Below are 23,228 nucleotides of genomic sequence, written 5' to 3'. Positions count from 1 at the left end.
ATGTGGAGGAGACAAGGAGAGTCGTACATAACCAAGCATTTACTGTCAGAAGGGACAGTGTGAAACAGAGACAAACCTGGTGTTCCCAGAGACTGAAAGATAAACAAAGAGAACCCAGATGTGAGAAAGAGTGATTCTATGGGCAAGGGGGAGTATCTTAACAAATTGGAGTCAATGTTTGGTGGGGAGATCAATGTTGGATTTTCATGTGTCAAGTTGTCTTAGGAGCTCTGAGTTAGAAGTTCTGTTCTTGGGTCTATATCTTGTTTTCCTGCTTAAGTTCCATGCCTCCTGTTTGGATTACAAATCTTGTTTCAAGTTTTAAGCCTTTCAGATTATAGTCAAGTTCAAGTATAAAGTCTTTGGATTATGGTCATGTTCATGCTTTTAAGCTTTTCAATATAATTCTAGTTCAATTACAACAACCCTTGGATTACAGTTTCTTACTTTTGCCTTAAGTGATTTTTGGAATTCCTATTCAGAGTTGGTCATTGATTTTTGTTAAGCTTCTGGAAATCTAGCTCATGGAAGTATTTTGAAACTGTTTTTATATTAGATATTCTATTCTTAATAAACTTACTATTCTTGTTCATCTGTGTGGTGTTTGGGTGAAAGGGGGCTGGGCTGCAACACTACACTCAATCTGGCATCCTGGACACTAAATTGGACCACATGATATCTGGGGAGGAACTCCCTTGACTGTTTTGAAGGCATGAGGAAGTCCTGACTGCCCAGCAGCACCGAACATGGTTTAGTGCCTGTTGCACTATGGCCCTGAAGCCTCTTTTCACCACAAATCACACACTGTCCTAATGATCCAATATAAGAGTTTATTAAAGTCAGCGTATAATAAAAGTTGGATATATGAAAAGCAAGCAAATGTACAAAGGGAATCAAAGTTCAAAAGGTTATTTCCATAAAAGCCAACAGACCAAAAATCCATTCCAAGAAAGTCTCTAAACCAATTCCACTAAGATATTCAAAGACATGGTACATAAATCCAAGGCAGACAAAAATATGCCTCACAAGGCCAGGATGCAGAAATAGCTTGAATATTTGAATACAGCACATGAATTTCAAGGCCCATGAAACCAAGAGCTTTTCACCTGAATGTAGCATTGTTCACTCAAAGATTATACCAGCATGACCCACTTTTAAAAAGCCAGAATCTCTCCCATGAGATAATTTCTTCTGCACCTGCCTTCCCGCTCCTTTTCTCTGAGTCACTTGGAGAAGCGAGTCCTTAATTGCAGGCCCTGTTGTCTCAACTCCAATCTCTTTGACCTCGACAAACATTCGTCATCCCACAGAGGATGAATCAGGACTGCATGTAAGGCCCTTCCAAACCAGTACAGTTGGGGACTATGGGTTAAGCCATACAGGTTCGTATGCATAAGAAAGAAAATGCATACAGAAGTACTTATGGAAGATTAGATCAGCCCCTTACTGCTTGACTTTTGACATCAGGCAAACAATTTGGAAAAAAAATGTGATCATACTGTGACAGAGTTTGGAATGGGAACTATCCTATCCGATTTTTCATTAATCCACTCCTTTGGACTTCATGCAAATCTACCATTTGCCAATGGGAACTATATTATATTTGAAAGGGGAAGTACTCTAGTCTTATTTTCATTGTTATATCTTGAATGCTTTAAATTGCATTTCAATTAGTGCTATATTTTAGAATAACAGTTTGTTACATTGGAAACCCTTTCCTGCTATTGTGATTGGTTTTAAACTGTGTTTTCATCAATGCTTCAAGTCCCGTTGGGTTCAATATTGGGAAAAAGCAGAACATAAATAAAGTGATAACATTAACTTTGGTGAAAATGTATTCAGTGTGTATTTTTGTATACATTTCTTCTATGCATATTTGTATGCATATTTTGTGTGCATGACTTCCTTCAAAAACAATAGAAACTGCATTGCAACATTTGGAGAAGCATGAAGTGAAAGATAATTGTATACCAGATTGCCTATTAGTTTAGGAGTGCAAATTAGATGAGCTCATAATAAAATGGATTTCTCCTCCTTCCTTAGGCAAAAGTCAGTGAAGAAATATTAATAAAAATTTGCTTTGTTCACATGCCTTCAATCTATTATGTCTCCCATCAAGTTAGTTAGAATCATTATTTTCATGCATCAGTTTGCTGACCTCACTTAAAATTCAACAGATTAGGTTGAGGACTATTCTTATAAAGCTATCAGCAGACCTTGTTTCTTACTCTTTATTCCTTTTCTCTGATTTACAGACCATTCTGTTTTGTCTACTTTGAATCCTGTCTCGGCTTATTGTACAATGTTGTTCACCATGGAAAAGGATAACAGCAAGAAATTTAGAAATTTCAAAAAATTTCGAGATATATCTGCAAGGCTAAAAATCTATAAGATGAAGATCTTGCCCAAATTTTTATTCTTCTTCCAAACCCTCACGGTGAATATCCTACCAATTTGTTGAAGTAGTGGGATAACTCTATCAAGCAATGGGTAGTAGGAGGAAACAAAAACATAATTGCCAAATTTCTATATTATAGTAAACAAAAAATGGGTGGTTGGAGAGCAACTTCTTTGAGAATATACAGTAAAACACCGCTTGTCCGAGCCCCGCTTGTCCGAGCCTCTGTGCAATCCGAGCGGCTGAACGGGGAGGGCCGCAAAGGCCCTCCCCATTCACCTGCTCGCTGGCTGGCTAGGTGTGCATGTTGTGCTAGGTAGATAGCAAGCTACCTAGCAACACGCAGGGGACACCTCCCAAGGGGCAAGCGCCCCATGCGTGTTGCTAGGTAGCTTGCTATCTACCTAGTAACACGCATGGCTGGAAGCCTCTCCGTTTGGCGGGGGCTAGGACCCAGGGGAGTGGCACGCTTCCCTGGATCCAAGCCCCGGCCGAATGGAGAAGCCTTTCCGTTTGGCAGGGGCTAGGACCCAGAGGAGCGACACGCTTCCCTGGATCCAAGCTGCGGCCGAACGGAGAGGAAGCCTCTCCATTTGGCGGGGGCTTGGACCCAGGGGAGCGGCACGCTTCCCTGGATCCAAGCCCTGGCCAAACAGAGAAGAAGCCTCTCCGTTTGGCAGGGGCTAGGACCCAGGGGAGCAGTACGCGTCCCTGGATCCAAGCCGCGGCCGAATGGAGAGGAAGCCTCTCTGTTTGGCGGAGGCTAGGACCCAGGGGAGCACGAAGCGTGCCACTTCCCTGGGTCCAAGCGGCCGCTAAAGGAACAGGAAACCTGGTAGTCCGAGTGATCTGGGTTGACCGAGTTGAGGTCCACCCGTTTAACTCGGACTACCGGGTTCTACTGTACTATGAGGCAAGCCAGTTAGTGAGATTATTAGAATTTGAATTCGAAGGGTAAAAAAAAAATGGGTGCAAATAGAAAAGGAAGCAAATAGCTGGCAAAGGGGAACATCATTGGGGGAAAGAATAGATAGAAAAGACTTAAAGAATTTAAAACGGGCCCCTGTTTATCAATGTTGCTAATCTGGAAAAAATTGTAAAATAAGTTACAAATAAATAAAATTGACCCTCTCCTATTAGAAACAATGGAAAATAAGGATAAGACATTCACGAATCTAATTAGGGCACTGAAGGAAAATGATATCAAAAGGATTGGGGACATCATGGATCCCAATGGAAAAATATTAAAGTGGGATAAAATAAAAGACAAATGTGGTCAAGGGAACTGGATAGCATGGTTAGGTCTGTTCAGTAAAGCTCAGGCCATGAAAAGAAAAGAAGTAGCTGAAACCCCACTGGATAGAATAATTAAAAGGAAAATACAAATAGATAAAGGAATGACTGGGTTATTGTATGACGAACTAACCACCTTAACTTACAACACAAAAACAACTCTTATAGAGAACTGGAAACAGGAAAAAAATCTTTACTGAGAAAGCAATCGGGTCTTGGATTGATAATATTCACAAAATTAAACATATAAGGATTAAAGAAACCCAAAGGAAAATAATTTCTAAATGGTACAGAACCCCCCTCCAATTGGCACATATAACGGGCAATACTTCAAACAAGTGTTGGCACAACTGTGGGGAATAGTTTCATTCTCCCACATGTGGTGGGATTGTAGAAAAATTCAGAACTTTTATAGTAAAATAAAAAAATAATGGAAAAAATAATAGGGAAATAATTAATATGGGTCAAAGCCAGATACATGTCTCTTACAATAAAAGTAAAAGAAGATAACAATAAATGGACAGAGATGCTAAAATATATGATAGCCGCAATACAAGCCACAATAGCCTGAGGATGGAGGGATGATACAAAATGAGATGTAGAAACTTGGTGGGCTTACATATCAGAATATATAATTAATGACTTCATCAATCAAAGGAAAAAAATATATACAAACAGCCCAAAAGAATAAGACTGGTTCAGGAAATGGTCAGTGCTAACAGACAAAATAGACGGACACATGGTTAAACTTATGCAATGACAATATTTTGAATTGCTGTTCCAGGGGGGTGGGGGGAATGGGGAGGGTGGGGGATGGTGGGTGATACATTTCTATTGATTGTTTAAATTGTGATTTAAGGAATAGTTACTTTTGAAATAATGTATACTTAACTAAGTCATGTATGGCAAAAATTGTAAATGGTTGGGATGTACCAAATAAAAAATTTAAAAAGGAAAAAATAATGTAAGAATAATTTCTACCAACAAAAATGTTTCAACAGTTGTTCTTTTAATCATGGCATTATTTTGCCAGTTCCAAAGGGCTTAAAAGTAAATACTGAGTTTTTGATTTGTTTCAGGATTCAGTCAATAAGATTTCTTTTCTTCTAGATGGCTGGAAACACATCATGTATGTTCTTGGTACTTCTATGGGCATTTTTATTTTGGCACCAGATAGAAATGTACTTCTAGGTTTTTTTTAAAAAAAATAGTTGTATGGCTTGACAAACTCCTTAATGAGCCAATGAAGCATTCTGGAATTGTAGTTCCCAAAAGTGATCTCAAAATTAAAGACTGGTATAAATTTCCTTCCTTTCACAAGGCAGCTGTTTGTGTCTTTCAACAAGAAAATGGTTAAGAGCTGAAAATACAATTATAAATAAATGCGTGTCAGGGCCTTTAAAAGGACAACATGCAGAACATCAAGTGAAGCAGGCTTAATCCTTCCCTAGCTGCCACATTTCATTCCAAGATTTCATGGAACACTTTTTCTCAGTGATGGGCTTCCAAAGGGAGAACCCCTTGCCAGGCTTCACCAAGGAGCCAACTCCTAGTGCCCCTAAAATGACATTTGATTTATGATTTTCTATCCACATTAACCACCTCAAATAGCAAACACAATAGCAAAATATCCCAATAAAACAGGAAGTGAGCTGTTTTTTTTTTAAAAAAAATGTTTTCTCTAATACCCCCCCCCCCCCCAACCAAGATATGTGGGGACTCATTAGGACCAAGCTGTCATGTTTACTATGATTTTTGAGTTGTGGTGTGTACAAAAAAAATCACACACACACAACGACAATTAAAAGTTGTGGGGCTTGGAGCTTTAGTGTACTTTAGGGTCCCCACTCTGAGTCCATAGCCCGAAGCTGGCAGGAGTAGTGTTAGGGTGGAACTAAAATGCGATGGATGAGGAAATAGTTAATACTTTTTGTACTGCTTCCCATTTCCCTTCCTCCAACCTGCTATTCTGATGGGAAGTGAATATGCCATATAGTATAGTATCTGTATTCAGTTCTGAATTATGACAAACAAAGATATATCTCATAAAATGGATGCTATAGATATTTGTCTGATTGTAAATGCTAAAGGCATGCAAATTTCACTTTTCAATATTGTCATGTAGAATGTATGCCCTCCATTACTTTTCAAGATAAAGGGCTTTCACTTTTGTATCCCATTTCTTAAACAGAAATAAGTATGTATAGGAACAGAATAAATATAAAATAGTATCAGTCCTCCTCCTCATCATCATGGTTATCTGTATACCACTTTTCCATTGTGATAACATGCTCCAACAACTTATGCTAACATCAAATGCATTCATTACATGAGTGTATTTTTAAATATATGCATTTTTATGATTTATTTCCGTTAAATTCCTCTGGCATGCTTGTTACTGTTACTAATGGCACCTATTTCTTAGTTTCCAAAATGATGTTAATGGGGAGACTTTTGATAATTGCCATAGTTTACCTGGAGGAGCACAATTCAAAGTGCTGGCTTTAGCCAATAAAGCCCTAAACCAGTGGTTCTCAACCTGTGGGTTCCTAGGTGTTCGGGCCGACAGCTCCCAGAAATCCTAGCCAGTTTACCAGCTGTTAGAATTTCTGGCAGTTGGTGGGGACAAGAGACAGGGCCTTCATAGTTGTGGCCCCTCAGCTATGGAACTTCCTCTCCAGTGATATTTGATCAGCCCCTTCCATTTTAGACTTCAGGAAGAATGTTAAAACATGACTATGGGACCAAGCTTTTGGAGAATAACTGCAGTGCAACAAATAAATAATGAATTCATGCAATGATAATTTGGAATGGCCCTGGACTATGACTTTGGATGATGTGATTTTAATAATTGTTGTAATTTGTTTTAATTCCTGTTTTAATGTGTTTTTACCCATTGCATGTTTTTAATGGCATCAATTTGCTGCTATGTGAAGCCGCTCTGAGTCCCCCTCGTGGTTGAGAAGTGCGGGGTACAAATATGGTAAATAAATCTATACACATAATAAAAGTGGAAATTTGAATGTGTGTATGTGGCATGGATTTCCACTCACACAGATAATCTCCAGCCTCCACAAACAGGCTATAGTTCCCAGTGCTGAGGAACCACCAAGTCACTCCCTCCCAGGTCATTGCAGGTTACAGCGAGCACATCCCAGAGTTCCTTTCTCTCTCCATTTGCATGACCCTGTCCAATGCCTCTCCATTAACAATTTCCTACCCTTTTCTATGGCACATAGCAAACAGAAGAATTGATCAGCAACTGAACATACTAGAGAGGGTTGGGGAGAATTCACCATGATTTATAGGAGTTGTACGGACTGGGGTGTAAAGTTCACCTGCAATCTAAGAGCACTCTGAACCCCACCAATGACAGACCTTAAACTAACTTGGAACATAGACCCAACACAGTCAACTCTGCATTCCAACGGGGTTTGGAGTGATTGACCTTGTTATCCAGGAGTTATAGTTCACCTGTATTCAGAGAACACTGGACCCATCTGATGATGGATCTGGAACAAACTTGGTAGACAAATTCAACATGCCCAACTGGGAATAATGGTGGAGTTTTGGGAGGGTTGACCCAAGTTTGGGGAATTCTAGTTTACCCACATCCTTATGCATTTTGTAATGGGAGCATTCATAAAAAAACAAAAACAAAAGCAAAGACTGATTTTTTTCCCTTAAAAATAGTGTAACATATGACCAAACTGATATTACCTAACATCCCAAAACAATCAAGGCCCTTTTTAAATAACCCGGGTACCCAAGCTAATCTATATATATATATAATAAAAGTCAGTGTTTGTATGCGGCGGGCGGTGTATGTATGTATGTGTGTTTGTGGCAGCTTTCTGATTGGCCGCCACTATCACAAACCACTGTGCCCACCAGGAATGACGGACCTGGCCCAAACTTGACACGCTTCACCCCCATGACGCATTTTATGTCCTGGTGCCATTTACGGGATGATGGACCATGGGTAATGGGATATGTAGTACTTTCAATCGCTACGACTCCCACAGGCCACTGCGATGCCCACCAGTGACGGAACTGGACCAAACTTGGCACACAGAACCCCCATGAACCCCTTTCCATCCTGAGACAGATTGGAGGAGGATAGACCAAGTTGCTTCACTCACTTCTTACTCTGGGAGTTGTAGTTTACCCTTATACAGACAGCACTAAACCCAGTCGACTTCGGATCTGGACCAAACTTGGCACACAGGTTTCTCAAAAACCCGGGCACCACCGGGTCCCCAAGCTAGTAAATAATAAATTCCACTTTTACGTTAACGTCTTATGCCAACTAGTGCTAGTTTATAGTAATTCTAGAATATTTCCCCTCCGAGATCTTTGACCAGAATAAATGATGATTTGATTTGGAAGGGAAGATCCACCATCACAGCCTGCAGCCAGAGGGGAAGGGTTAAGGGTTCAATCCCCCTCAAAAAATGTTTCAGTTTTTTTAATTGATTTACAATAGAGTCTCACTTATCCAAGTCTCACTTATCCAAGCCTCTGGATTATCCAAGCCATTTTTGTAGTCAATGTTTTCAATATATCGTGATATTTTGGTGCTAAATTCGTAAACACAGTAATTACAACATAACATTACTGCGTATTGAACTACCTTTTCTGTCAAATTTGTTGTCTAACATGATGTTTTGGTGCTTAATTTGTAAAATCATAACCTAATTTGATGTTTAATAGACTTTTCCTTCATCCCTCCTTATTATCCAAGATATTCGCTTATCCAAGCTTCTGCCGGCCTGTTTAGCTTGGATAAGTGAGACTCTACTGTACTTATGAATTTGTTAACCAGTTAAAATGCATAAGTAAACCAGGTTTTTTTTTAACCTTAAACATTTAAGGGAGGGGGGGGTGAGTGTGAATCCTTAACCCCATCCCCCTCTGGCTACAGACCTGACATCAGATCTCTCTCCTGCTCTCTTCTAGGAGGTTCAGCAGTAGTCCCTACCCTCAAATCGGGCACAGATCATGGAAAGGGACAAAAGCAGAGTATTTGAGGGAAGGTGGGGAGGACAATGGCTTGGAGCTGCTAGATACAAAAGCATTTCAGCCCCTGACACAAAACATAATTTACATACACCACAGAATAGAACTAATTCAGCCACATCTCATTGCTCAGAATTGGAAGGTATTTTTCCCACTAGAAGAGACAGATGAACAAAATTGTCTGTGCCTATATTTTCATTCTTTCCTCAAGAACCCAGGAAGGGAACAGAGACTCCAATTCAGAAATGCCTATCTATATTTCCTCTCACCCCAAAATCCTTTAGGGGTCTTATTTCAGTATAATATTTTCCCATGAGGGAATCTTTTGGACAGGTTTGTGTAGCAATATTTTTAGAAAGGACACATGAGCCAGGTTTTAAATCCAAATTGAGGCCCCGTGTTCTGTTTACAGAAGTTACTCATTGTTTCTGCGCCCTCTCATCAAATGTCCAAGGCCAAACATCATGTCCTCTGTTATGCTTGGCACATGCAATGCCTCTTCATCATTTCAATTAGGTTTGCGGTGGAAAATTAATCTCAGTAAGTCATAAATAGCACCTTACCTCTGTCACTGTCGTAGAGATAGGCAAACTTGTTCCAGTCATAATATTCAATCAAGCTCAGAAGGGCTCCCTTGAGGTCTGGCCTCATCTGGATGACAAATGGGTGTGTTCCATCTGTTGGGAAGCTGGGGGTTATGAAGGATACATGAAGGGTTCCACAAAACGATGTGATAGTATTTACAGACTTCTTGTCGTAAAATCCAAAAATAGCAAAAACTCCTCTTGAAAACTGGGAGCAAACTGGAAGAAAGAAAGAGACAAAAATGTTTTAGATTGTGCAGTTGCAACAACATCAACAATATTTTGAAAAAGAGAAATATTAGCAGACAAAATTATGATATGATAGTGCAACACTGGGACTTTCCAGCAATCTCAAAGTGTGAAGAAATTCTTGTAAGGATGTCCCTCTATATTCTCTGATAAAGTTCAATGTTCTCATCAGTGACACCTTGAAACGTGCCATACCCATGTGATTGTTCTATTATTACTATCATCATCGTCATCATTATTTATATCCCACCTTTCTCCTCATGGGGACTCAAAGTGACTTGAGTCCCCATTAATATCTGCCTTTCATGAGTTACAATAGTGGTGTTCTGGAAGCAGGCTCCTCAGATCAAGAGATTTGAAGGTCCAACTCAAAATCACAAATGAGAACCATATGGTGGCATGTAAAAATGTTGTCTAAGCACAAATGAGAGTGAAATGCATTTGGGAAAGCTTGCAACTTTATCAAGGGCAGGAGAAGAACTGAAAGCCCCATTAATAGTCATTACTCTTCTGACTCTTATTTCATCTTTATTTTGGGACAGGTATTTATATACATGGATACATGTAAAACTTGCATATAAGGCACATACGCATTGCTATAAAATCATCTGTAGCAGGAGGAGCCATGATGGCACAATGGATTAAACCCAGGGCCGTATCCAGAAAAAAAAATTGGGGTGGGGGGGGTTCAACCTTTTTTTTTTTTAGCAAATCATGAAGAGTAGTTCTATAACGCAAAATAATTTAGAAATCAGGCTCCATCAATAAACTTCAAGACAGAGAAACTTTAGTAGACACACATGGGGATTTGGTTAACCAATTAAAATTCATGAGTAAACCAGGTTTTTTTAAACCTGAAAAATTTCAGGGGGTGGGGTGAATTCCTAAATCCCCCTCCCTTGGCTACAACCCTGATTAAATCCTTGTACCGGCTGGATTGCTGACCTGAAGGTTGCTGACCTGAAAGTTACGATTCAAATCTATGAGATGGGTAAGCTCCTGTCTGTCAGCTCTAGGTTGTGGGGACATGAGAGAAGCCTCCCAGAAGGATGGTAACACATCCGAGCGTCCCCTGGGCAATATGTTCTCAAGTCGCTTCTGCCACAATAAAAAAAAATCTGTAGAAGGAACAATTGTACATGCAGTATTTCTCATTATGGGTTTCCACCCAAAACTACCACTGGAAGGGAGAAAAATATAAATTCTATGTAATATGCTGGATAATATCCCTTAACATTCACATGCATCTTATCAGTTGCACAAGAAATCTTGCTTTGCATCATATGGATTTTTTTCACTCGAAATGAGGCAAAATAAATACAGCAAGACTCCCATATCGCCAGAATATATGTTCTTAAATTTACAATAGAAACAGGAAACCAAGATAATAGGAAAGACTATTGAAATTAATGATCTCCACTGGAAATTACTCTGGACCTGCCTTGAAGGACCTAGAAAAGTCAAAGAGAGATATCCCCTACTAGGTTCTCCAGGGTGACTCTATGGCCCCTTCTACACTGCCATATAAGTCCATATTATCTGCTTTGAACTGGATTATATGGCAGTGTAGGAGGAGCCAAAGAGAATTGAAAGGGGTGGAAAACAAACTCTTGAATTTCAAAGTTCCAAACTCCATGGATAGCAAGAAAATGAAGACTGGAGATTCATCACTTTCTATGGGTAGAAGAAAACAAAAATAATATGGAATGTGCATATAACACACAATCATAAAACAACTTTTCTGAGATCATTTCCACACTACTTCTATATCCCAGGATATGATCCCAGATTATCTTCTTATCCTAGATTAGTCAGTGGAGACACATATAATTCCAGTTTAAAGCAGATAATCTGGGATCAGATCCTGGGATATAAGGCAGTGTAGAGGGGGCCAGAGTAGTCTACCCCTCTTTCAGTATTGAGCCAGAAATGTCAGTTGTAGATGTATAGCTAAGTCATTATAAAGATTTTGTTCCTATTCATTTTTAACTCTTCCCGATTCTGTTGTATCTTATTGACATAAGCTCCTGTTATACTTTTATTTTTTTAAACTGTCTTCCCCTCTCCCACATTCCATATGTTGTACATGAGCTGATGTTGTGTTATAAAATCCTTTCATGATTTCTGCTATTATTTCTATGCAATTATTAATAAAAAATGATTTGCATCAATCAATTTTAAATGTATTTATATGTTACTGTTTTAATTTTAATCCACTATGTATTTTGTATTTTGATTATTTTTATATTTTGATGCTGCACTGAATTATTGCCAATTTGGAAGACGCTCTGAGTCCCCTTCAGGGTTGAGATAGAGCGGGGTAAAAATACAGTAAGTAAATAAATAACAAAGGGCATAAAAGCAGAAAGAAAGGGTCAGAAACATTGTTCATTGTACTTTACTGCTTCATATTGTTAAACTTTTAGTATCAATATTATAGAGTTTAGCACAAGCAGGTCCTTCTCTCTGGCCCCTGGTCCTTTTCTCCTGGTCATGGAGCAGCAAGAATAATCTCTTGAGTGGAAATACGATGCTTTTTATTGCCTTTTTATTATGATTTCAGATAATAAAGGCATCTAACAGTAAAACTTAGATACACTTAGATAATCCATTTTTCTGGGTCATCTTGCCTAATGACTATCATTGAACAATCATTGATTTTACTTATTCAAGGAATGGCTGAGAGAAAGCACTCTGAGAAGAATATATATACTTTAAATAAGAGACGAGAAAGCAACTCCCCCCCTTGAGAGTAGGAGGTGAAGAAATCTCAGTGGATTACTCATTCTCAATGAGACAGGCTGTCTTGGCACACTGGGGCAGCCTGCGGAGAGTTCATGAAACCCCACGTGATTTCTTGCCTCCAGCATGAGACTGAGACAATGAACACTTCTCCCCCTGCTCTTGAAGTGTCCAAAATGTCTCTGCACAAAACTCATGTTTTAAGAAGATAAGCACAGGCGGCAAGCAGAGGAAGCCCAGCTGATCCATTGAAAAGGTGCTCTTCAATACATCGAGTTTTTAAAAGTCCATGTAGCCAGGAAGCAGCCTCTGGCAATTTGGCAACCCAATTTGTCACATTCGCAAATGCAAAATGGGAAAAAAAAATATTTTGCTGCCTTACAAGCGAGGCAAAAACCTTTTATCTCAGAGAATAACATAAGCCACATTTCCTCAAGAGCAATCCACTGTAGGATCACATATTTGTTATAAGTGTGGCTGGAATTATCAATAGAGAGGCCCAGAGGCCATTCTCACTATATAATTATATACTCTGATTCTACTTCAACTACCTTGGATCCATCTTAAGGACTCCTACAACTTTTAGTTTTATGGGATATTTAGAATTCTCAGCTAGAATTTAGATATTTAGAATTCTCAGTTAATTGCAGCTGGCTTGCTCTCCCGCCTGCGCCGGGCTGTGGCGCAGGCGGGAGAGCAAGCCAATTGCAATTAACTGCAATGAATCACTCTGACCAGGAGGTCATGAGTTCGAGGCCCGCTCGGAGCCTATGTTTGTTTGTCTTTGTTCTATGTTAAAAGGCATTGAATGTTTGCCTATATGTGTAATGTGATCAGCCCTGAGTCCCCTTCAGGGTGAAAAGGACGGAATATAAATGTTGTAAATAAATAAATAGAAATCTCTACTTCCTAATCAAATTAAAAAGCCTAGTATGCCACAGTATGTAGTCATGGCAGCTAAAGATCCACTTTTTGCCTCTATATATTACATTCACCCTGGTTTTGTGTTTTGAAAATAGAGGTGTGCATTAGATTTGATGGCAATTTAGACTCAAGTAAATATGGGCTTTCATTCAATTTATGTCCCATCTCTCTCCTTAGGCTCCAGTAGGACTCTGTGTCACTAAAAATAAGCCTCAGGGACTTCAATTCAATTGCTAGGAATTGGTTTATTAGGTTTAAAGATGACAAAGGTGAATCACTGAAGATAGCCTTGGTGTCAAATAGAATGTAGCTAGAAATAAAATAAGGATTCAAGACAGTAGCTTGAGGCAAAGGTCAAGATATGGCCTCCTTCCTGTTCCACATACAGAAGCTGACTAGACTAGCAGTTGATTCATATTTTTCTAATACTGGCTGAGGAGCATCTTTCACAGTATCAGCAAGGTCCAGCTGAGCAAGATTTCAAATGTCATGTTCTTTTTGTTTAATGAACTTTTCTCATTTGAGGACTTATGGATGAAAAAAAAATCATTTTTGTCCAAGACACTGTTTTGCTGAAAATTCAACATTCTTACACAAATGACAATGTATTTTGTACAAAAACAATTTCTTGACAAAAATGGGAAGGTTGTTCCAAGTTCCCAAATGATTGGAGGGAAGGATAAAGAAAAGTAGGGGTCTTTTTACTCTTGCTGAGGATGAAAAATCTCACAGAGGTTGACAAGTTTTCTGATGGGTGTCTTGATATGTCAAGATACCCTTTCTTATCAAAAAGGAAACAAACTTGTAAATATTTGTCACATCCCATTCATATGCATGTTGCAATCTGTGGAAGAATGCTGTTTTAATGTTTGCCATTCTTCCCATGTTCCAACAATGTTAAACTGGGAAGCATTTTTAGAAACGATTGACACTTTCCCAGTTTCCATCTCACTGAAACCCAATCCTTCCCACTCTGATACCCTCCAGAGATTTGGAACAAGAATTCCCTCACCATTGATCTTAGAAAGAACCTATGAGAGTTGCAATCCAATATATGTGCAGGAGCATAAGACTGAAGAAAGCTACACAGGCCAATGTACCTGTGTGATGAAAAGTACTAAGAATATAATAATAATAATAATAATAATAATAATAATAATAATAATAATAATACTTTATTTTTATATCGTCCTATCTTCCCGAAGGGACTCAGGGCTGTGAACAATAAAATCAACAAGCATTCAGTGCTGTACAACAACCATAATATCCATCCCACCCAAATCCCTAACTGGGGCAGAAGTTAAAATACAGGAAAGCTCCAATAAACACCCATGTTTTGAGTTTGCATTGGGCGAGGGATGGGAATATACAAAATTTCCTTCTTCTTGGGGATCTAATTAACCAAACATTTCTTTTCTATTTTGTCCCAAAAAGCCCATTCTGCCCACGGAGGGTGGCAGATGATCGCAATTTTCACATCATTATTGTTCCTTGGGTAAAGAGAGAAAAGTAAAGACCTCAACATTTCAAAAGCTGCGTGGACTGAGAAGAAAAACTGTTGTAACCATGAGTAATAGCAGTAAAGATAAAGTGCAATATCTATCTGTCTTTTCTATATGGGAGCTAACCTGAGAGCCTGAAAGCAGCCATAAAGATAGAGTAGCTAGCTACACCATATAAAGAATAAGTACAAAATAGTTACAGAGAATATAGAAATGTCACTGGATAATTGACAACAATTTGCTGTTCTTTATGACACCCCTAATCAACTGCCAAAGACACACATCTCACTCTGCCTAACGGTAGTACCAGCTTGGTCTAGAATGAAATGTGGCTGTCAAAAAGTGCCTTGTTTTTCTCAGTAACTGCTTCCCGATATAACCCTGAAGAAATGGGAGAAGGAACTGGGACATGTTGCTAAGCAACAAATTTGAGCTTTTCTCATTCTTCTCTGCTGCTTGCCACAAATCAGACAAATCCATATTACTGGATGAAAGACCAGTGAATGGCAATTGCACTGGGGAAGAAAACAGTCATTATTTATTAGTTTTCCCATGCATTTCTTGATTTGTTCATCTTTAGGTCTAAATAATTTCTACAAGACAGATCACTGTGTATTCCACAGCTAACATGTCAGATATAATAAAACGTTGAAGCAAGATATATTCATACATCATGACCATGAGTATAATTTTTCATAGCTAGAAATGAAGAAAGCTGATGGATTTGATCAAAGGCCTAGTTCACAATTCTTCTCCCTTAGTTGCCAACTATATATTAATGAGCACAATAAACTCTCTTACGACTGCATCAGATGGGGCTGAATTCAATGGCATATGCCGGTTCTCCTTCCCTTTTGCCATGGAGCCTGCCTGCTCCCATTCCATGATGCACAACTACTTCCAGTGGGGCTCTATGGTAAAAGGGATGGGGAACCAGCATTATGCCACTGTGGCAGCAACATGGCAGGCTTCCTGTTTTGAATAAAGATCAATGGCGAGAAGCCGTGCAGTGGACACTTCCCCCATGAGATGAGGTAAGGGGCACATCGGGCAATGCAGGGCATGGGGCAAAGTGTTCCCCATGCCCCATGCCAGGCACCGCTGGATTCGCCACAATGCATGATGATTCCAGCAGCAAATGGGATGAGGTTCTTACTGAAAGTAATAATGGGGGTGAAAAACTAATAGCACATTTTTCATATTAGATTTCCCTTAGCTTTGAAATTGCAAAAACATTTACATTTTGTAAATAGACAAACTCTTTCCAGAGAAAACCAGTGAGAGATAACCTCTTCCTATTTAGTCACAAAACATACATATAAAGCAATTCTGATATATAGGCCAATACAGGAATTAGGTATAACAAGTTGACAAACACAGCCTGGAAGACAACAGACAGTGATGTTTCACCAGTTCCTTGTCATCAATATATCATAGTCTTGCATATTTAATTTTATTTAAAGTAAATTAAATTTTGAAAGGGTTATTGGGAAGAACTAACTTCAGTACATAGAGAGTTGAGGATTATTTTTTGTAATAGAACTCACCAGCTTTATATCATATAGTACAACACAAGAAGAAGCAAGATTTTCCATTTCAAATAAGAATATAGCATTTATTTCCTGAGGTCACAAATTCTTTCTAATGTCATATCATTTCTCATTTGGTAAAAACTGTGGTGAGTTCCTTTATTCAGGAAATATTCATCAGTAAAATCTCATGTCCAATCTGAAAAGATTTCTAATGCTGAAGTGATAGGAACATATCAAGGGCAGACGGTTTGAGACAGCATTTCACATATTGATGTAAAAGAGTGATATAAACAGCAAACTGCTAATGACTCTTTTATATGGAATAATCATACACTGGACATTCAGTATTGCACAAATCTTGTGGAAAAACTTCTCATTTTTCACAGGATCCATCTCCTTTCTCCCAGGATGCATTTAGTGTTAGACTCAAATAATACCATACAGCAGAATAAGTCACAAGTAACATTTATCCTATTTCAGATCTTCTGAAGATGCCAGCCACAGATGCAGGCAAAACAACAGGAAAAAAAGCTGCTAGAACATGGCCATACAGCCTAGTAACCACACAACACCCCAGTTTATCTTATGTGTTTCCATGGATTTGTTCTGCTTAGAATGAAATACTAACCTACCATATTTCTATATGAGAATTCTCAGATTGATATGTCATTAGTTAATTCCTAGCATAGTTTATGTAATTGTCAAAACAGGACCCAGATTTTCTTGCCATCAATGTCTCGATTTCTTTCAAAATAAAATCTACTAAAATGTATTCTATTTCAGTTAGCTTTCATCAGGTCCTCACATTTACCAAAGTAAATATCCTAGGATGCTTCAAGCCTTCTTTGGGGACAGAGTCCTAGGCCAGCCATCACACAATGTCATGTAGCTTCCAGCAGAGGGTTTGCCCCCAACCAGGGTGGAAGCATCCTGGGACACTTCCCCCCAAACACAGGAGCCTTCCTGTGTTGTGCTGGCTCCAACAGTTCTGCCCTGTTGGAGTGACACTCCCCCCATGTGATGGGGGAAGTATCATCAGGCCAGAGTCATGCCAAAGTGACCAAGTCACCCCTCATGCCTGCTGTTTCACCACACTTGCTAAACAGCACGGTGGGCTCCTCCATATGATAAGGTCATGTGTCATGTTACCCATTCACACACACCCCACCACATATCTGACATCCCAGCCTGCAATTCCACTCTCTTTATAAACTTCCAAGGAGCTATTCAAGAAGCAAATTCTACTTCAGAAATAGGGTTCAGTACCTTGAATATCTCCTTTAGAACAAAGGCATAAACACAACAAAGTGGAATTAAGTGGTGTCACCTAATAATGAAAGCCATCAGTTGCCCCATCTCCTGCCCATGTCTGTATATACAATCCCAACATCTGAGAAGGAGAATCTTCTACAATTGTAATTCATTAGTACAAGGCCTAGCTTTGATAGCTTGTATTCAGAATTGCATGTCTATTGCATGCAGCCTTAAGTGTATGCACTGCAGATAATCTATCTGCAGACACTTGGGTATCACGGCCATGGGGTAGAGTGATGGGCTGCAGTTTAATTTTGCTTGTTTATTTGATATCCAACCATTCTGCCACAGTGAAATGTTATTTATTCCTTCCATGTAAACCCCTTCGCACCATTTTTTTCAGAAAGGTTCAAACCTGCTGTAATCCTATCCTCACTTATCTATGAGGAAATCCCAAATTGAACTCGGCTAGGCTTATTTTTGAGGAGAAAAGTACAAAATTGTACTTTTCGTATTGATATTTATTTAGGTATATATACATTTTAGCCTGTCCCAAAATATTTTGTATTATATCCTGAATACTTAATTTTAAGGACTAAAATATTGGATTTGTTTTGTGATAAACTGCCTGAGCTGATTTTCTTTTGAATATTTGGAGAAGATTTACAAATGTTTATTTTTTTAAAAATTATTCCAAAAGTTATGGATTTCATTCAATTCCCTGTGAAAGCTATAAGCCCAAAACTATTAGTAATAATGAACTCAACAAATAAGTACCAGTATTCAACTGCTAATTTCTAAATTTCATGATTTTCTTAGAGAAGAAACATATAACACATAGCAACCCAATGCGACAGTACGTCTTTTACCAAAAGGCGGGGATTTTCATGCCCTGAAATAACAGCCGATAATTGGGTCTTTATTAGGAAAGACCAAAGATAAAAGACTGCATGTTACGCTCAAAACAGAGATGAAAAGAAAGCAGCCAGGAAATGAGACACTGCAACTGAATTCCTAATTAGTAATTTTGATAATCGTTCTTCTTTTGCAAAAGCCAAAGTCAGAAATGTTACAAAAGGACATTAAAAGCAAACAGTAAACAACAGTGTATGAAGGCAGGGAAAGTATTATTTAAAACAACACTCACAAGACAAAAATTCTGTTGCATTACATTTTTTTTTTTGCTTGAATGATATAGTTTAAGAGCTAAACTATTATGCTTTCCAAAGCTATCACAGGTCACTAGCATGAGTGTGGGATGAATCCGACAAAAAGAACATCTTGACATCCTATTTTGTAGGGAACCAACTGAAATTGTGAAAACTAGGTGAACTGCTGATATGCATTATAGGGCTCCATTGCTTTCTCTTAGCAACAATAGCTTGTGAGATGAATATAACAACAGCAACAACAACAACTTTATTGTTATATCTCATGCCATCTTCCTGGAGGGACTCGGGGCAACTCACATAGGGACCAAGTCCAAAATACAGCATAAAAAACAACAGCAAAATGCATTTAAAACATATATATCAAGATTGGAAGTACGGCAGTAGAATTATATATGTGCCATATCTTGCAACCTCTAGAGACGATCAAAAATGTAGCTTTATGTGAAGGAAGTACTATTCCTGTGGTATTGTTGGGCAAGCCAAAGTCTGTTTTAAAATGTTTGAAAGGTAGAAATCAATTTGATCATCTACAAATAATTCAAGAATTGACCAGAAAATCACAATGGGAATATAACCTTAGGCCATTAGCCCATCTAGTTCAGTATTAGTTATAGTGGGATGGACAAATTGTAGACTGTGGACCATGCATTGCCTCTGGACTCCACTTTGATAGGATACTACCCTTCCCCCAAACCATCCAGAAATCCTGCCAAGTTTATGAAAACTGCAAAAATACCCCATCTTCACAAGTATTCTGTATTCCAAATGCCTCGATTTTACTCCACAGTTTCTTTCACAGCAGGAAGTCATGCAACATAACTTCTTGTTGGCATTCTGAGAGGGACCGACTACAGCAGAAAAGGGGTATTCCACAAAATTGGAGCCCCTAAGCAATTGACTGTCACCCTACTCCAGTTGTACAATGACTGGGAACCAGTACCCAAGATTTCAGACAGTGTTATTTTGGGGTCAAAACTAAGATGAAGTGAAAAACATCAGCAAAGCCCTGAGCTATGGGTCTTTCTTAGTCTGCCTTCTGTCCACCTAATTTATGGCACACTTATCATGAACGTTGGTTCACATTGCTGTATTTAAATTTTGCACACACCCATTTCTTTATGTATTGTTAAAGAGAAGCGTTAGCATTAATATTTACAGGAACATAATCTCTGTTGTTTTGCACAGAAGTCTCAAAAATAATTGTATGAAAATACGTTGTGGTACAGAGCATCATGAGTTCTGTACAGCATCATATTTTGCAAAGGTGACAGATAGATTGTCTTCTAAACTACTGAAGCTTGCTAACCACTCAATAGAACTCTAATAAGTCTTATTACAGTTATTTCTATCTATTCCATTAGACACCTAATAAAGCTGAAATATATAGGCACTTTTAAAATAAAAATGTACTCTGCCTTGAAGATCTTATGAATAACTAGGGAGAAACTATATGTAATGCTAGATATTTAACATGTATCCCCATAGAAAAGGGAGTTCTTCTAGGTGCATGCCGGGAAAGGTAACTGAGATGGAGTAGAAACTGCATCCTAAAACACAATCTAGTTTTAATGATGGCTTTAGTCAATGTGGATTACAGGGACATGCACATGACCTCTTCCGGACTCTTTCCTGCACACTAGCTTATAAAGCAGGGGTAGACAACTTCCAGGGACCTTAGATGACCATACACAGTCAACCAAGTCATCCTGGAATGTGGTTTATCTTTAAAACAAATGTGTTAAATATGTCCCTGTGCATTCTAGGTGGCATACTTACAATTCTTTGAAGAATTGATATTTCTTGTCTATTTGTGGTAGGCTAGTCCCAACTACAACACAGTGACTGAATGAATTGTAAGTCAACATGCAAGATAAATCCAATTGAATCAAAGGGTATGCTCTATTTGGCCCTTCCAACAGAATTCAAGGACCTCATCATACAGATGGCCGAAAGTGAGGAAGAGCTGAGGAGCCTTATCACCAAGGTGAAAGAAGAAAGTGCAAAAGCTGAGTTGCAGTTAAACATCAAGAAAACCAAGATCATGGCAACTACACCTATTGATAACTGGCAAAAGAGGGAGAAAACGTGGAGGTAGTGACAGACTTTATATTTCTAGGCACGAAGATCACTGCAGATGCAGACTGCAGTCAGGAAATCAGAAGACGTTTACTTCTTGGGAGGAGAGTAATGGCCAACCTTGACAAAATAGTGAAGAGCAGAGACATCATACTGGCAACGAAGGTCCGCATAGTCAAAGCAATGGTATTCCCCATAGTAACCTATGGAAGCGAGAGCTGGACCATAAGGAAGGCTGAGTGAAGGAAGATAGATGCTTTTGAACCCTGGTGCTGGAGGAAAATCCAACCAGTTCATCCTCCAGGAAATAATGCCCGGTTGCTCACTGGAGGGAAGAATATTAGAGGCAAAGCTGAAGTATTTTGGCCACATCATGAGGAGACAGAAAAGCTTGGAAAAGGTCATGATTTTGGGAAAATGGAAGGAAAATGGAAGAGAGGCCGACCAAGGGCAAGATGGATGGACAGTATCCTTGAAGTGACTGAGTTGACCTTGAAGGATCTGGGGGCAGTGATGGCCGACAGGGAGCTGTGGCGTGGACTGGTCCATGAGGTCACGAAGAGTCGGAGACAACTAAACGACTGAGCAGCATCATACAGATGCCCCCACTTTATTGTTTTCTATTTTGCCAGCAATTGCTGGCAAAATAGAAGGCGTGCGGGCATCTTGTGGCGACCTGTGCACCCTCCATCCTTGCCCCATCACATGAGGACATCAGGACAAGGCGCCCTGTTCTTGCCTCCATCAGATGGAGGAAAGGGTGGCAGTGCGTGTTGCCACATTGTCCTTTCCCCATAAGATGGGGGGAAAGGCTAAAAAGAGCAGGTAGCTCTGTTGGAGCTACCCAAAAGTCACTTACCTTACAGTCATTGGCGAGGAAGCATCTTGCAATGCTTCCTCACCATTTTGGTCATTAATGGAGTGGGGCCATGGCCAACATCATGTGATGGTGCTTGTCAGACTCTGCGCCTGAAGAGGCGCAAAGGGCCAACAGCCTCTTGTGTGATGAGGTGGCGGGTCTCTGTGCCAAAGTAATACTATGATGTTATTTTCTGTTTATTTTCTAAAGCCTTCTACTCCAGAACAATACTATTGAAGTAAATGGTGAGTTGTATAAATCACAGCCTACAGGATTTAAAGCTAGTTCTAGTATTTGGTGATATAAATCTAATTCCTTACATCCACTGTTGCAATGAACATAATTACTATGATCCATATCCATGAACAATGGGCAAAATGACATAATCTGTGGCAAAATTAACAAACATTATTTATTTATTTATTTATGACATTTCTACCCCGCCTTTCTCAACCCTGGAGGGCACTCAAGGTGGCTTTACACATAGGCAACTATTCAATGCCTTAAAACAATGAACAATTAAAATAAACATTTTAAATAACATTATAAAATACATTAAAACATTCAAAAACATTTAAAACATTACCATCATTATTCAATTATCAGCCAACCAGCACCATAAAGTTGACTAGAATTAAAATCTGCAGAATTGTCCTACTAAGGCAACCTGATGAAGAAGACAGTATGTTTTAATGACTGTCCCAGTTAAGAAACAAGGTCACCTAAAAATATAGCAAGTTTTTAAAAATAAAGGTGAATGTGGGTCAGAGTGTATTAATAGAATGGTAACCATTCAATGCTATATCTGCTCACTCAAAAATAATTCCCATTGAGAGAAAGCTGACACACAATGAGATAGAGAAGGGAATAATAGACAGGAATATGGAATTAGAGGGGAAAAAGGAGAGGGAACAAAAGAGAAAAAAAATTATAAAGGCAAGAGAGAGTGCAAGTGAGAAAGGAGAAGGGAAATGGAGCAGGAATGCAGGACAAGAGTGAGGGGAGGAGAACAGAGACCAAGTTAGTAAGTATTCTTTTGGACTGAACTATTTTGTCTTTTCCTCGTGTGCCACTGGCCCTGGAAAAATTACACTATGTAACAATAATTTTCTGTTCCTGGTTTGAAAGTGTTATTTCCTGTTTAATTGTGTGGTACTTATTTTGAAAGCAGTTGTTATACTCCAGAAACTTTGTTTTTCTGGCTGTCACAAATTATGTTGAATTGGTTTAAATTGCATGAGATATTCATTGAAAAGCTATAGGAAAATGTGCTGCAGGATGCCCCACAAAAACAATGTTTTTGCAGTTTAATAAACTTTTTTCATGTTTTTTATGATAGAACCAATTAGGAAATGACATTCATAACCAAGGAACAAAATCATGTTACATAGTGTTATGGATTAATAAAAGGAAATAGGAGAGAACATAAGGAGAGGTTAGCTATGGTAGGCTTGGGGACCATATTAGTCCCCCAGCATGCTACCACCATAACCCCACCACCAAAAAAAACAAACAAACATATTTTGCTCCCAAATGTACCCCAACATTTCCTAGAGTCTATAGAGGGCATTTTCACCATGTTTTCATCCCTCCCCTGTCATGTTAGACAGAGGAGAGGTCTCTT

The 23,228-nt window shown here is 39.0% G+C and overlaps 1 protein-coding gene across 6 annotated transcripts in view; it reads right to left on the bottom strand.

The window, feature by feature from the left end:
• The window catches only part of gria2 (glutamate ionotropic receptor AMPA type subunit 2), a 106,448-nt gene that overhangs the window by 42,562 nt on the left and 40,658 nt on the right, over positions 1 to 23,228 (bottom strand). For all 6 annotated transcript variants that reach the window (XR_010006340.1, XM_008111928.2, XM_008111925.2 and 3 more), the window contains exon 3: positions 9,274 to 9,513. Coding sequence is in view for 5 of the 6 variants with exons in the window: in XM_008111928.2 (XP_008110135.1) it covers positions 9,274 to 9,513 (240 nt within the window). In the remaining variant the exon portion in view is untranslated. The remainder of the gene's footprint in view (positions 1 to 9,273; positions 9,514 to 23,228) is intronic.

Source organism: Anolis carolinensis, chromosome 5, assembly GCF_035594765.1.
Source record: "Anolis carolinensis isolate JA03-04 chromosome 5, rAnoCar3.1.pri, whole genome shotgun sequence".
NCBI classification, from domain to species: Eukaryota; Metazoa; Chordata; class Lepidosauria; order Squamata; family Dactyloidae; genus Anolis; species Anolis carolinensis.
This window is presented reverse-complemented; position numbering and strand designations above follow the sequence as displayed.